This window comes from Vipera ursinii (assembly GCF_947247035.1).
Source record: "Vipera ursinii genome assembly, chromosome: 2".
Taxonomy (NCBI): domain Eukaryota; kingdom Metazoa; phylum Chordata; class Lepidosauria; order Squamata; family Viperidae; genus Vipera; species Vipera ursinii.
Window position 1 is genome coordinate 115756471 of NC_139513.1, and position 14864 is coordinate 115771334.

The 14864-nt window shown below is 38.6% G+C and overlaps 1 protein-coding gene across 1 annotated transcript; it reads left to right on the forward strand.

Moving 5' to 3' along the window:
* Window positions 1–890: 890 nt before the first annotated feature.
* On the forward strand, window positions 891–11340 carry GSG1L2 (GSG1 like 2; the record flags this gene model as incomplete). Its single annotated transcript, XM_083357044.1, has 5 exons — window positions 891–1185; window positions 8142–8189; window positions 8740–8892; window positions 9446–9557; window positions 11049–11340. The coding sequence occupies 5 exons, from the start codon at window positions 891–893 to the stop codon at window positions 11338–11340; spliced, it is 900 nt and encodes a 299-aa protein (XP_083213170.1).
* Window positions 11341–14864: the final 3524 nt, after the last annotated feature.

The window sequence follows — 14864 nt, forward strand, 5'->3', positions numbered from 1 at the left end:
TGGCAACTGCCTGGACTAGTCCCTGCAATTTTCTAGGCAGGAAGTTGCCTCCTTCCTTGGGATGAGAGAGAGCGGCTAGCTAGCCCAAGATCACCCAATTGGTTTTCTGCTAAGGCAGCACTAAAATTCACAGTTTCTGAATTACTAGCTTGGTACCTTAATCGCTACCCACCCCCACCCCCCCACCCCGCTCCCTTGGCAACTTTAAGATGTGTGGACTTCAACTCTCAGAATGCTGGCTGGGGAATTCTGGGAGCCAAATCTTAAAGTTGCCAAGGTTGAGAAACAGTGCACTACATACATGGGCTTTCTAATATCTAGTTGGGAACACTTTAATTCCTGTGTTTGAATGGGATTTCATTACATTCCTAGGTCCATTCCATTTCTAAACTTCCCCTAGCTTGAGCAGACCTCTGACACCATGGTACAAACTTTTGGGGACTAGGATTTCCTGGGCCTGAGAGAGCAAAGGGCTGAGGCAGAGCCTATCTGCCTGTTTCTTGTCCTGTCTGACCTGAACACCTTTCTGGAAGTGTGGATAAGGAAGGAGGGGGGGGCTCGTCGGGGACTACTCTTGTGTGCTTAGAAGAGTGATTGCCAGGTTCTGAACTTTTTAAGCTGATCTCTGTCAGCAGTGACAAGAGCTTTGGAGCATTGCTCCCAGCTTTAGGTATCAGCTGTGATAAACTAAGCTCAGACCACCTCTAGTCCCTGGAGTGTGTAGGCATCTCTGCTCCTCTTAAGTTCAGGATTGTCAGTCTGTTGCTGATGGGGAAAATTCAGAGAGGGGCTTTTCAATGGATGTGCAGCCGAGAGCATCAGCAGTGGGTGTTTCCAGCATCCTTGAACGCTGCCGCCTGCTGCCTTTACAAGAAGGCAGCTCTCAGGCAATGGGGGTGGACAGGCGGCAGAGAGCCTCGGCAGCCCTCTCGCTCGGCTTCATCTCTTTAATCTTCTCTATCACAGCCTTCAGCAGCAGCTACTGGTGTGAAGGAACTCAGAAGGTAGCCAAACCGTTCTGCAGTGAACTCGCAGGTGGGACCCACTGCATTCGAATTAACAGCCCAGGTGGGAATGACAGCAGCATGGTTCAGTACATCTGGGAGACAGGGGACGACAAGTTTGTGGATCGAAAGTTTCATGCCGGCATTTGGCATTCTTGTGAAGAGATGATCAGTGGAAAAGGTGAGTGCCCTTCCGGTAAGCAAGTCTCCCTCATCCTGATTTTCTTTGAGACACAAGACAGTTGTGTCTCTTCTTTCACATTTTGGCGGGGGCTGGGTGAAAAACAGTGGCTGTGGTGCAATCAAGGTTACAACTGCAAGAAATAAGGGCTCCCTGGAATCAAGCATGACTCCTGTTAACTCCCTAGATAAGTCTCTGTAGCTCTGTGTGTCAATTTATGGAAGTAGTTTGGTATTGCCCTCTTCTGGATTTATTTTTGGTTTATGATTTCTCAGTGGTCTCCTGTCCAAGTAATAATTAGATTTGCTGCTGCTTGATTTTTCAGGATCAGCCAGTCAGCTTGCTGTTTTCACCTGGCAAAAGCAATGTTCAGATTTTAGCTGTTTCATTTGTGGGTTGTTTTTTTTTTTTTTTGCTTTACTCTTCCATCTTTATAATGGAAGTATTTATTTACATCTAATCTACATCCTATTTATAAAAAAGCTGTTAAATTACACACATCGTGTTAGTCTATAATGTGATTTGATTTGGCTTTGCATATTATAGGACAAGGTTTCTCAGTCATGATTTATGCGCTAACACATGTAAATGTAACCATGATGATTTCATCAATAAATTGTGGATAAAACAAACCATGGCTTAGCGCATACCCAACCAATTCCAAAACAATCTTCAAAGACTATGAAATGCTTTGAGGATAAAATTTATTACCCGATGGCATCGGTTGCAAAGTTATTCCCCAAAGCTATGTTGATAATTATTTCTCACCCTTTTTGGCAACTCACAAATCAAAATTCTCTTGCTGTTCTAATATGAGGTTGGAAGGGGAGAAAGGATTATAGGGATTAAAATGATTTCTCCCATATTATCCTGATTCAATACAAGAAGGGACATCGTAGAATGCTATTTAGAGAGAAACGTGTGTGATGTGGCAGAAATTATACAGAGCCTTAAACTCCACTCACAATAAATATTTAGACTTTAAAGGGCCATAAGACACTCTATTGTTTGCAAAGAATACAGCAGAATTAACACTGAAATGAATAGTATTTGGGTGGAAAAGAAGTAATTAAAACTCCTAATGTTATCTCTTTCACCCAATTTATAAAATAACTAGAAAAGTGTTTAAAAGAGTAATCTCTGATGAGGTAGGCAGACATAAAAAAGTAAAAAAAATGGATACAACATTTTTAACTTTGTTTACAATTTTAGGACACACAAACAAACACAGAAACACACAGAGAGACTTTTATGAAGAAGAAGAATTGGTGCTAAATCTGTAGAATCCATAATTTGGAGGAACATATTTTAAAATATAGCATATGATTGAAAAAGATAAAACCTTGTTCCCTTTTTTCTTATTTATTGGGCCACCAGTAAAGATGGATTCTAGGAGAATCAGGGTAATTGCCTTTTACTTATATTAGTAAATAAGAGAGAAATGTTGATATTATTCATCATGTTTAATGCATGAAGAATGTAATAGCTTTTATTAGGTATATGGATTCTTCAGACTCTATGCAATACATTTACCAAAATATTAGCAGACTGATTCAAATTATAACTGAGCAGAATAGGAAACCTGAGTAGGCAGCCAAGGACAGAATTAATGTTGCAGATCAAGTGTGGGATTGCCAAACCTTTATTTTCTCTCCAAATAGAAGCTGAGTGCAAGACATTAAACTGTAATGGTCACTGGCAATTGCCACATAGCACTCTTTTGGTTACCTGTAATTGTTTTTCCTGAGCAAGAATAAGTCAATTTATGAGGACATGAGGGGGAATGAAGAGCACACATACAGATAGATGAAAATTAGGTTTGGAGAAGTTTTCAGGCTGATTTTTCTCTGAAAACTGCTGTCAGCTCTCTCTCTTGTCATGGATGCAAATATAAGAGGTAGATACATGTTTCCAGAAGTTTTAGAACTGTCATTTGCTGAAATGACCTATTCTTTCACTCATACAGCATAGAATGGGAGTCACAAAATCTCTTAGTCACCTCTAGTGTGATCATAGAATGGCAGTGCTGAGATGCCTAAGGAAATGATGTTAAAAAGCACTGAACTCTTGGAATGTGCTCTTATGAATGCTATGCCTTACTTATTTGTAGGAGGGAAGCAAACTAAATCTTCCTCCCTGTTTACTTTTAATGAAAAGGGCTTTTCTGTTTTCAAGTAAGTAAATAAATATGGTTTTGCTCCCTGAGTTTATGACCAACCTGTAGCCTCTGGAGACATGACTGACTGGCAGCGTGGTTTCCTGCCATTTTTAAGCTTGCAGCAATAAAAGCATTTCAGTCCAATTCTTTTCCCCTGATTAGAACAAATTCCTGAAATCTCTCTGCCTCAAACAAAAGAAACAGGAGAACTTTGTTCTGGCAAATGTGATGTGACTGTCCCCATTTTACTTCATTTTCCAATCCTCTGTGCCTCTTAACTCCACTATGGAAAAGCTGACCACCCTTGCTGAATGAATGCATAGCAAACCCATCTTAGTAATGGTATCTATAAATGCCCCAGACTCCCATAAATAAGAGAAGATTCTGAGAATTTTGGCTCCACCCATTCTTGACATCACTCTGTGGGACACAGATGAGATGCTGGAAGCCAGTTGCTAGTCCTGCCCTGAGTGGTCATTTTCTCTCTGGCAGCTTTCATTCAGCCCCTCACTGCATGCCTGAAGATGGAAGATACATCTCACTATTAGAGCTGCTAGTCTTAGAACTTGGTCTCCGGCCCATGGATCACAATGGCTTCTGAGGGTTTTTTTAAAAATCTTTTTTAACAATAGATCTGCTTTTCTTCAAGATGGTGAATTATTACACCAAAACACTCAGCCCAGTTGCTGCTTCTGCAAATTAACTGCTGTTGGCAAGCTGCTATTATTATTATTATTATTATTATTATTATTATTATTATTATTATTATTATTATTATTATTATTATTTAGTCCAAACATGTAAGTCCCACCATGCATTGGCAATCATTGTGAAAAAACAACATGTTTAACACCAAAACATTCAGGTCAAAGAAGTGCTTTATATTTAGTGCCTATATTATTTCTGTATCCTCTTGTACCATCCATACAGGAGATGCTTCAGAAAGTGCAGAGGAATTTAGATGTGGCCTCCAGAAGTGGGTGGGGTGAAACCATTACTGAGCCCTAAGAAGAAAGACTAAAAATCACCCAGATTTTATCTTGTTCTCTTGAAAAAGGAAAAAGCAAAGGTTGTGGCAGATTTACAAAATTCTGCTAATGTATCTCACAATAATAAAGTAGCCTCACTAGAATTCCAGCAGTATCCATTTCTTGACCTATCTCCAAGCAAATTTCATATTAGATTCTGTCCAAGAGGAGATGAGTTTAGAGCAGCCTATAGCACAAGGCCCACCCACTTTGATATTCAGATGATTCCAGCAACCAAATAAAGCAATGGACGTGGTGGCTCAGTGGGTTAGGGCGCTGAGCTTGTCGATCAGAAGGTCGGCAGTTTGGCGGGTCAAATCCCAAGTGCTGCATAACAGAGTGAGTGCCTGTTACTCGTCCCAGCTTCTGCCAACCTAGCAGTTTGAAAGCACATAAAAATGCAAGTAGAAAAATAGGGACCACTACGGTGGAAAGGTAACAGCGTTCCGTGCACCTTTGGCGTCTAGTCATGCCAGCCACATGACCACAGAGACGTCCTCAGACAAGCGCTGGCTCTTCGGCTTTGAAACAGAGATGAGCACCAGCCCCTAGAGTTGGAAATGACTAGCATTCATGTGTGGGGGAACCTTTACATTTTGCAGAGATAACGTCATCAACTTCACCGAAGGACAGTGGGCTTATAAACCAGTTACTGCAGAGGTAACACATAGCTTTGTCCTTCAGAAGACTGACTGCTGCTTTCCTTTCTACAGTGCATCATCTAATAGTGGAGCAGCTGTAACAATCTCAGATGATCATTACATTGAGAGAGATTTTGTAATTAAGAGCCAGAGAGAGAAATTGGACCAAATTCTGGGATTGAAAAACAAAGTTTCAACTCCAGATTATGGAGTAATCTTTGGCAACAGTTACATCATATTCAGCTGTGAAGTCAGAAGAGAAAGAAAATGGCTAAGGGAACTTGAAGAGCTTAAGACAGGGGTCTTCAAACTTGCCCCTTTTATGACTTTTGGACTTCAATTCCCAGAATTCCTCAGCCAGGCACACAAGTCATAAAAGGGACAAGCTTGAAGGACCTTGGCTTAAGAGGAAGGGAAGGGGTTTAGGATTGCAGTAATTTTTCTAGGAAGGGAAAGTCATTGAAGAAATTAAAATAAGAACAAAAGACCTATGAGATGAACTCTTCAGAGTTGGAAGAGTTTCATTCATGTACTCCAAAACCTAACCTGTGGAAAAATCCAAATTAAAACACTCACAGCAAGGGGTTGTCTAGCCTCTGAATAAACACATCCAGTGATAAGGAGACTGCCATCTGTCTGGTCACCGAGAGTACCTAAAGCAATGTTTCCATTTTTGTTATGATAATTTTATTACTTTATTAAAAATAATATTTTATTTAAAAAGATAAAGATAAAAAACTAATACAAACAAAGGAAATAAAAAAGTAGAAAGCGCAAAGCAAGAAGAAAAAAAGGAGAAGGGAAAATGCATTTTAAAAGAGATAAAAAAAAGAAATATAGAAAGAAATGGCTTTCCGCTTCCTCAATACAAGCACCAACATTTACTTAACGCCTTCTCTAATGCTTCCTCCCAAATCTCATCTTTTATCTACTGGCAAATAATAAAGCCTCATTTTGCAGTCAGCTTCATTTTTTAACAATGATATTATATATCCCTTGTTTTATACCCTTCATATGATGTCCAACAAAATTTATTTCTTTTCATCTTTTCTTCATCTTCTCTCAATTTTAATACCATAGCTTATCACTGTCTCTAAAAATACAACAAAAATTATCTTCTTCCCATATCTTATCTACAAACAACTCTTAAAAGCTTCATCATGCAGTCCTAGTCGAGAAAAGCTGTTAGAAAATGAAATAATCATATACAATCAAACCTTGATCAAATAAGCCAACTTTGTAAATATTCATTTTACTTTTAAACATCTTGATAATTATTCCTTTTAAGCAATGTCTTTTCTTTCTCTCTTTTCCTTTTCTCATGAATTCTTTCATAAGTGCAATATATCTCTTTTTTAAATCCGAAGTAAGAAAATTGTCCAGATCACTTTTCTGAGTTAAAACTCACTTATCCAAGTCACTCTTTTGATTTATTATTTGGGTGTCCGTTTTAATTCATAAAACCTCAGCCAATTTCATTTGTTAGTCCTGTATAACATCCTTGTTGTCTGTATTATTCTAATATCCTGTCAATTTTAAATCTGAATCCAAACCAGCCTGATTTTCAGTTATATTTTCTTCTATCTCTTCTTTAAGCTCATTCTTATTGTATGAGACAGACTAAACAGTAAATTGTTATCCTTGAATATTTCCAGAATTAAAATACTTTTTTATATTTTGTATTAGTGGATGTTCTCCTTTAATTATCATCTTTAATTTGTTTAAGTTGCTTCTAGTAATGAGCCTTGATGGTTTTCTCTTATCATGTTTTTCTCTCATCCAGAACATTTCCCCAGGAAAAGATTAGACTACTTCCTGTAGTTTGTTTAAAGTCATATTAAAATATAAATAAATATATTATTATTTAATACATATTAAAGATACATAAACCTCAGAATCGTTATATATTTCTAATATGATTTTAAACAGATTACAGAAAATATTCCATTTTTTAAAGTTTTGTTTCTAGTCAGTCTGGACTAGATTGTTAGTCCAGTTTTAAAAAAATCCCCAAATCCACATTTTAATTATGCTTTTTCCACTTATTTCCAAATAAAGAGCTTTTTAACCTGCATGAATCTTTCACTGAGGGTTGGAGGAAAAATCACCCAGTGTAATAAAACATGTTCTTCTGAAGATTCTTAGTATCAAAAAAGGAATTTATATCATTTCCTGTAAATATGATTAGGAGGAGAAGAGAGCAAATGGACCCCCTGTTTGGGCAAAGCCAACTCTCCCAGTTCCCAGACCTCTAAAATCCACCAGAGACCACTGTTTTATGGTCTTCTTGTGGGGACCATCTGTAAGAAGCACTCTGGGCAATCCCAAGTCCTCTCATTGATCCAGAGAGAACTTTGGGGAGCCAATTCCTTCACTAGTTCCATTTTCTGCTGCAATCATGAGCATTGTTAAAAATGAAGCTGTCTTTTAGTCCACTATTACTTCTTCAGAAGCCTTAAAATAATTTTTTTCCAATCTGTCTATGATGGGAGTTGTATGCAACCCATCTGGTTGTGGGGAGGTTCTTCTAAAAGCTAGAAAATAATATTGAAACATACCAAGGTTATTCAAGGTTTATCCACTGAGTTGTCTCTCTGAAGATGCTACATGTTTTGGTACAACTGCCTACATTTCCATAAATAGGAGATACAATCGGTTATTTGGAGAGTCTGTGCTACTGGGTGATAAACTCCCTCCCTCAGGGGAGTTTCTGATGAGATAATGTTATCCTGGCATTTGAGAACAAACATAAAAGTGCTGATGGATTATACCACCAACAGCCCCTTTTGTAAAAGTGCAAATAGCACAAGTGAGAAGAGACAGTCCAGATCAAAAGCTGCCTGGTTATATCTGCACCCTGGTGCCATAAACAAATACCAAAATAAGACACATGAAACCAGGTGGATGGATGCTTTTCCAAAAGATGACTTCCACTGGGATTTGGATAGTGGAACATCTTATCTCGGTGCTTCTGGCTTCCCCCACCATCTGCTTCCAACTTGCTGCTTGTGGGAAGCTCCTGTTCTTATAAATGTTAAGAAGATAAGAACCTGAGGCGGCAAATATGACACTTGTGTTTCTTTAAAAAAAATCTTTAATTTTCAAGTGCTCATTTTATGTGCCTTATAGGTGAGAAATGCAGAAGTTTCATCAGCCTGATACCCCCAGCAGTTCAAGGTAATTATATACTGCCACTGTTTCAAGTTCCTTCTATATTTATATCCAGTGTTCTGAATCACAGGGGAAAACAGTCTTTTAACACATACACATGCACACACGCACATCCAGGCTTTATGAAACATACATTGCCTTAGATAGATGTTCAGAATTTTTGCTGAATGTCAGATTTGGGCCTGGATTAGACAGTCCTTCATTCTCCAGACAGTCAGTGTATATGTCAGTTTAGAGATAAATCTTAAAGATGCCCAACCTGGCTTTCTAATTTGAAAGCAGGGAAAGCAAGGCTCTTCTGCGGGCTGAGTCCAGTCCTGATGGCAAATTGATGGCAAGCTGGATAGGAATGCTGATAATTATTGTCTCAAACATCTGAAGGGGTCCAGATTGGGGGAAGAGCCTGTACTCATCCATCTTTAAAATCAATTGCCAGCTCCTCTGAAAAGAAATCAAAATTGATAACCATGTATGTAGCTCTATTGCTGGTTTGTAGAAACAAAATATTACTTTAAAATGGTCACAGTGCACTGATTTGTGTGTGTGTGTGTTCCAGGAGTTCTATGGTTGTCCATTGCAGCTGAGATCCTCTATATTATTTTACTTCTGATGGGCATCACACTCATGTTGATTGAAATCTGTCATTCCATCAGCGTCCTGGATGGGCTGAAGCTTAATGCATTTGCTGCTATATTCACTGTTTTAGCAGGTAACCGTTTGGTATTATTTCTGTTGAGGGTTAAAGTCAGCCAAAGGAAGAAATGGTCAATAGAAAGAAATTATTTCTATACTAGGCATAGAAAGATTGGTTCTTAAGGATGGGAAGAGATGTCTTGTTCTAAGAGAATTAGCTGCTGATACTCAGACTCTCCACATTAACGGGAGTTTTTGTGTGAGGAAAAACTACCACCCTTTTCACCAAAGAAACAAAAGATTTCTGGGAAGTGATGGCTGCAATGACAGTCAAGGAATGGACAGAAAGTCCAAACAAGATGGAGCACCTGCTTTGAATGTAGAAGGTTCCTAGTTCTTTTCCAGTTAGTACAATTCCTCACACTAAAGACACGGAGGAGGATGGATTAGTTTTCTACTTGTCATCTTCTGCTTATTTATCTTTTATTCCCACTGTGACTTAGCAAAAGCTAAATCTGTTCAGATATGTCTTCCCCCCCCACCCCCCGGGAAATCCACTCAGTATTTTAAGTGCCCTAGCATCAATTCATCAAGGAGTAATTTGTTGAAACTATGATCGACTGTTACAGGTCTCCTTGGAATGGTGGCTCACATGATGTATACCACTGTATTTCAAATGACGGTAAATTTTGGCCCAGAGGACTGGAGGCCTCAGATGTGGGATTATGGCTGGTCTTACTGGTAAGTTCTGAAGCAAAATGTATCACAAAAAGATAGGCATGAGTCAAATCATTCTGAGGGAACCATTAACATTAAAGCTATCATATTTTTTTAATTTCTTATCTCAATGACAAAGTATTGTAGCCAGGTCTGAGAACAGAATCATAAGAACTTGCAGGCTTGCTTCTCAGGTGTATCAAACGGGTGCTTAATATTGATGGTGACATCTTAACAGCAACGGTTGTGTGTGAAGTTCAAAGATGAAAAATATCTTGTCTTACTCTCTGTACAGTAAGCTCTGTATTAAGTTGGCTTTCTCCTATCACTGAGGTTTTTCAAAAGAATGATTCAGTAACCATTTTCCTCCATATACTAGTAATACATTTGTTTGTGCAACCATTTTAATGTTTGGATTGGGATCCCCAAGAGGATTGTCAAAGGAAAGATGATCCTCATTCTTAACCAGCATAAATTGCATTTGGTGGCATTGCTACTGGTTGGTGGTTGAAATATCAACAAATCATCTCATTTGATGGATTGTTTTTCATTAGTTGGACCTCCTGTGGTGAATTAAAGAGAAATGCTAACCAAATGACAAAAATATCATTGATGAAGCGTAGTGCAGGGGTCCCCAACCTGTGGGCCATGGCCCACTACTGGTCCGTGGCCTATTGGCCACTGGGCTGTGGGACAGCCTGGCCAATGCACGCACTCACCCTCACTCATGCTACCACCACCGCTATGAAAACGGAGCTCTGTGTGGCAAAAATGGGGCAGTGCTAGGGAGTGTCATGTGGCCACTAGCACCATACTGTTTGTGTCGTGTGTGCCCACAGCCCCATTTGTGTGTGTGTATGTGTGCATGTGTAAAATGCTTCCACCTCTCTTTCCTTCCAGTCCACCAACCAAGAAAGGTTGGAGACCTCTGGCCTAGTGGCATTTCTACTTTTTGACTAGTGGCATGAAAAAACAGTGAACATGTGGAATGAATTTGCCTCTTCCCTCTGCAGAATTTCCTGTAGAGATGTTCATGTGTGATCTTTCAGCTCTACTTTAGAAGCAGTGAGAGATAAAAGCACAAATGTGAAATCACAGTGAGTCTTAATAGCAAAACAAGTCCAACAGGATGTTCTTACATGATGGAGAAATGGGGCTTTTTTTTTTTTTACATAGAACACCCAGAACCGAGTTCCGGCACCTTTTTTGGATGGAACCTTGTAGGGTAGGCAAGGCAGGTTGTATGACGTGTGCGAGTTCCAGCACCTTTTCTTTCTTTCTTTCTTTCTTTCTTTCTTTCTTTCTTTCTTTCTTTCTTTCTTTCTTTCTTTCTTTCTTTCTTTTTTACAAAAAAAGCACTGTGGAGAAATGTTTTAAAAGATAGGTTGTTTGAAATGAAATGTAAATTCTTGGACTGTATAAGAGATCTGAGGGCTGTTCAGTCTGGGGGGGTGGGTGGGCGTGTGTATGACTGTGTCCTGTCATTTGTTTCCCCTTTTTTTCTCAAATTGACAGCTTGGCATGGGTTTCCTTTGCCTGCTGCATGGCTTCCTCTGTGACCACAATGAACAGATACACAAAAACTATTTTGGAATTTAAATATAAACAGAAGAAACTGGAGAGAAGTCAACAAGCTAAATCCAAGCCTCCTGTTCCAGAAAAGGTTTGGAAGATGTACGTTAACACCCTCCAGAGCACAAACGAGGACTTCATGCATCCCTTAACAGACATTCACAACCCATCCAGTCCTATGGGATTTGCAGAGTTAAATAATATTCCAGTGGCACATTGTGAAGAATATTGCTAAGAAGGCAATCCAGGATTGTTGATTTTGTTTTGTGTTATGGAAAGTACCAATGTATGTATGTTGCATTTTTCTTTTGTATGTTAAGAATAGTGGTGATGACCTACAAAAGAAACACTTTGGAGAAAAGTCTTCTTTCTAATTTGGGATGTTCTCTTTTGCTTTGACAGCAATAGTTAGGTAGAGAGATTGATAGCATAACCCCATGCAGGTATCCTCAGAAGAAAATTCCACTGGTTCCAGTGGGACTTACAGTTCATTTGCACAGCCAGGTTGCACCAACATGAGTATGGATCAACAACCATTTCTTGAAGATCTGCTAATATCAGATCTGTTGATAGCTTTCTCTTTCCACACTAGCCCACCAGGTAGGTAACTTCTGTCTGTCTTTCTCTGCTGTGCATTGAAAGTAGTGGTTTCCGACTTATGCTGGCACAACAGCACTGTCAGCTTCATCAGTTGACCTCATTTCATTGTTGGCACATGGTTCCACTCCTGTTGGCTACCACATGCTATTACAGGAACCCTTCTTTTCATCTGCTCATTGACACTGCCTTCCCTGGCCATTTGTGCCAGGCTGCCAATCCACTTCTGAAGGGACCTCAACCAGGGGGACCTGTGGGTTTTTTGTACTGTTTTCATTCATTTCATCAGTGGTCCGGTGAAAACCAATCCTTCCTTCCTTCCTTCCTTCCTTCCTTCCTTCCTTCCTTCCTTCCTTCCTTCCTTCCTTCCTTCCTTCCTTTCTTTCTTTCTTTCTTTCTTTCTTTCTTTCTTTCTTTCTTTCTTTCTTTCTTTCTTTCTTGTAGAAAGCAGTATTGCAGACTGACTCTGCCCACAGCCATCGATCCTAACTGGTTATTAAATGAGGACCCAGATTGTTGGGGGCAACATGCTTATATCTGTAAACCATTCAGAGAGTCCTGTAAAGTGATTGCTATTGCTCTTTTCTTTTTTTCTTTTCTTTTTCCAAATGAAATGAACTATGAAATGGCAAATTTTTTTTTTAATCTTTCTTTTTAAACCAGATTAAATTGATAGAACTGTTCTAGCAGTTTCATCTCCTAGCCTAGTCATTTGGGAAAAGAAGTAAAATAGTATTTTAAATTTCTTACTGGTCCACTGATGGACATGCCAGATGGGAAATGTCTCCATGGAAAACTCATGTTCTACAGATCTGCCTGCTGGAAAGAAAGGGGCTAATGCTTGATTTCTTGACATGGGCCAGGCAGATGAAAAGCAGGAGGGGACCAATAGTAAGCATGGTTTATATCAGGCACCATTGTGACTAAAGTGGAGGAAACCAGCTTTATTTTTGTTAGTTTTTTAATGTTATGTTTATTATTTTTATAAATAATTCAAGATGGTGAATGTATCTAATACTCCTTCCTCCTCCTACTTTCCTCACAACAGCAATCCTGTGAGATACATTGAGCTGAGAATGGCTGGCCCAAAGTCACCCAGTTGGCTTTCAATCCTAAAGTGGGACTCCAGCCGATACTCTTCTGGTTTCTAGCCTGGTGCCTTAACCACTAGACCAAACTCACTCTTAGTCAGTTCATACATGCGAGTCAGGCAGCTAAAGGTTATAATGCAGAAAAGTCCTTGTTCTCTTTTAGTGAGTCTAGCACCTTTCCAGTTAATTCCTCTCTGCACAATGGCATTTTATCTTGACCAGATCATGCCATTATAATGAAAATTTACAGCTGGTATATTTGATGTGTATACCAGTAGTTAAGAATATTGAGAAAGTGCTAAATATTTCAAAAAGGATAGAAGAGTAAAAAGTACTCCTATGATTATTCATACATTTTGATGAAGCTAAATACAGAGCTCAGAAAACTTTTGTGTCTTGTTTTGTCTTGTTTTGATCTGTCCTTTTTTCTTCAAAATGTCTTTAGAGGATTCAACTCTGTGAAACTTCCGTAGACTTTTCTTATTAGAAGTGAAGTTTTATAATTTAGAATGGAGTTTCACTTCTCAAATCACCACACAATTTTAATAATGCCCAGAGAGGCACCTGCAAAAGTTCCCTTCCAGCAAGTAATTAAGAAAACTTTCATATTTTAACTTTTTAGGTGCCAAGAGATCCTTTCAGCAGGTAATTATTATCTGACAAGCAAATCTTACCAAATGGGTTTTATACTTTTGGCTGCAGGCAAAGGTGAAATAAACAAAGGAAGCAATTATGAAGTATTTAACAGCTCAATCTTGATGCCTTTCTTGGCCTTAGATAGAGTTCTGTAATTTTTGCTGTGAGTGACAGTTAAAGCAGCCTGTATTATTTGGAACAGTAGGACAAAATCATGAATCATCAAACTTTATCAAAAATATCCAAGGTCTTCTTACCATAACATAAAATTGGCTAAAATTTAAGCTTCTCTTCCTGAGCCAGGTTGCAGGACTGCCCTTTCCATTATCAGTTGGTATACAGTGCAGAGAAAACAGTAATTTGATTATAGAGGAAGAGCAGGATTTTTTAAAAAACTGACCAGGGTGCTTCTCCATGACAGTAAAGGAGAATATTTGTAACTCAAGGTTGAAATAATGGGTCCTTAGTGCTCTCTGATCTTGGTTGTTTTCTTGCAAACGTTTCATGAGTGCTAGCTTCAGAAAAGAACCTCTAATGGATTTCAGAATTCAGTAAAAAAAAAAAAAGTTCAAATCTCTCCTATGGGTACCATTTTTCCATCTTTGCATTAGATGGGGTAAGAAAACTCATCATTGTATTTTATTCTTACTGCGATGTGCCTCAGATGCCACACCCTTTTGCAGTTCCACAGCCTGGATCAACAAATGAAATACAGAATGTCAAAGAAACCATTGATCTGCAATATACAGAAAAAGAGTTTTATATATTACACCTAAAATCCTATTTTTGTTCTACTGAAATGCAATAACAATTCCTACAAGGCAACTTATATAATCAGACTATTGTACAGAGTTCTAAAATCCAGGTATCAGTCCAAATATAGCTTAGAGGAAATATTGTATGTTCCCAGATTTATGGACATGTGTAGCAAACTGGCAAACATATAATATGAATTATTGCTTTAAATGGGTTTTACTTTCAAATTATGTATAGGTTTAACTAGACTGAGCTTGTAGAAATGTTGAGGAATTTATCATGCCAGATGACACTGATATGAAAAAGAAGACATCACTGTTAGTTCTGCTTCAAAAAGTCACGTCTGTCACTTTTCAAGACATAGTGTAAAAGTTCTGTAATAAATTTTTTTTGGGGGGGAACTGTGCTTGATCTGCAAAATCCCTCCCACTCCCCCTTATATACAGTTTCCCACATGTTTAGCTGGATCTCTGAAATGATTGGAGGCCTATATTAACCTAAGCTGAATTTGCCACTTAAATTCAAATGTTCAAGTTATGATGAGTGTGCCTGAGGATTGAACTTTTTTTTTTCATTTCTTCTCCCTGTTTCATCTTTTTACAAGTATAAAAACCTTTCTTCACTTGTGATGCTTGGCAGAATTCGATTCTTGCTGTATAATAAAAAGAGCTGCCACTCT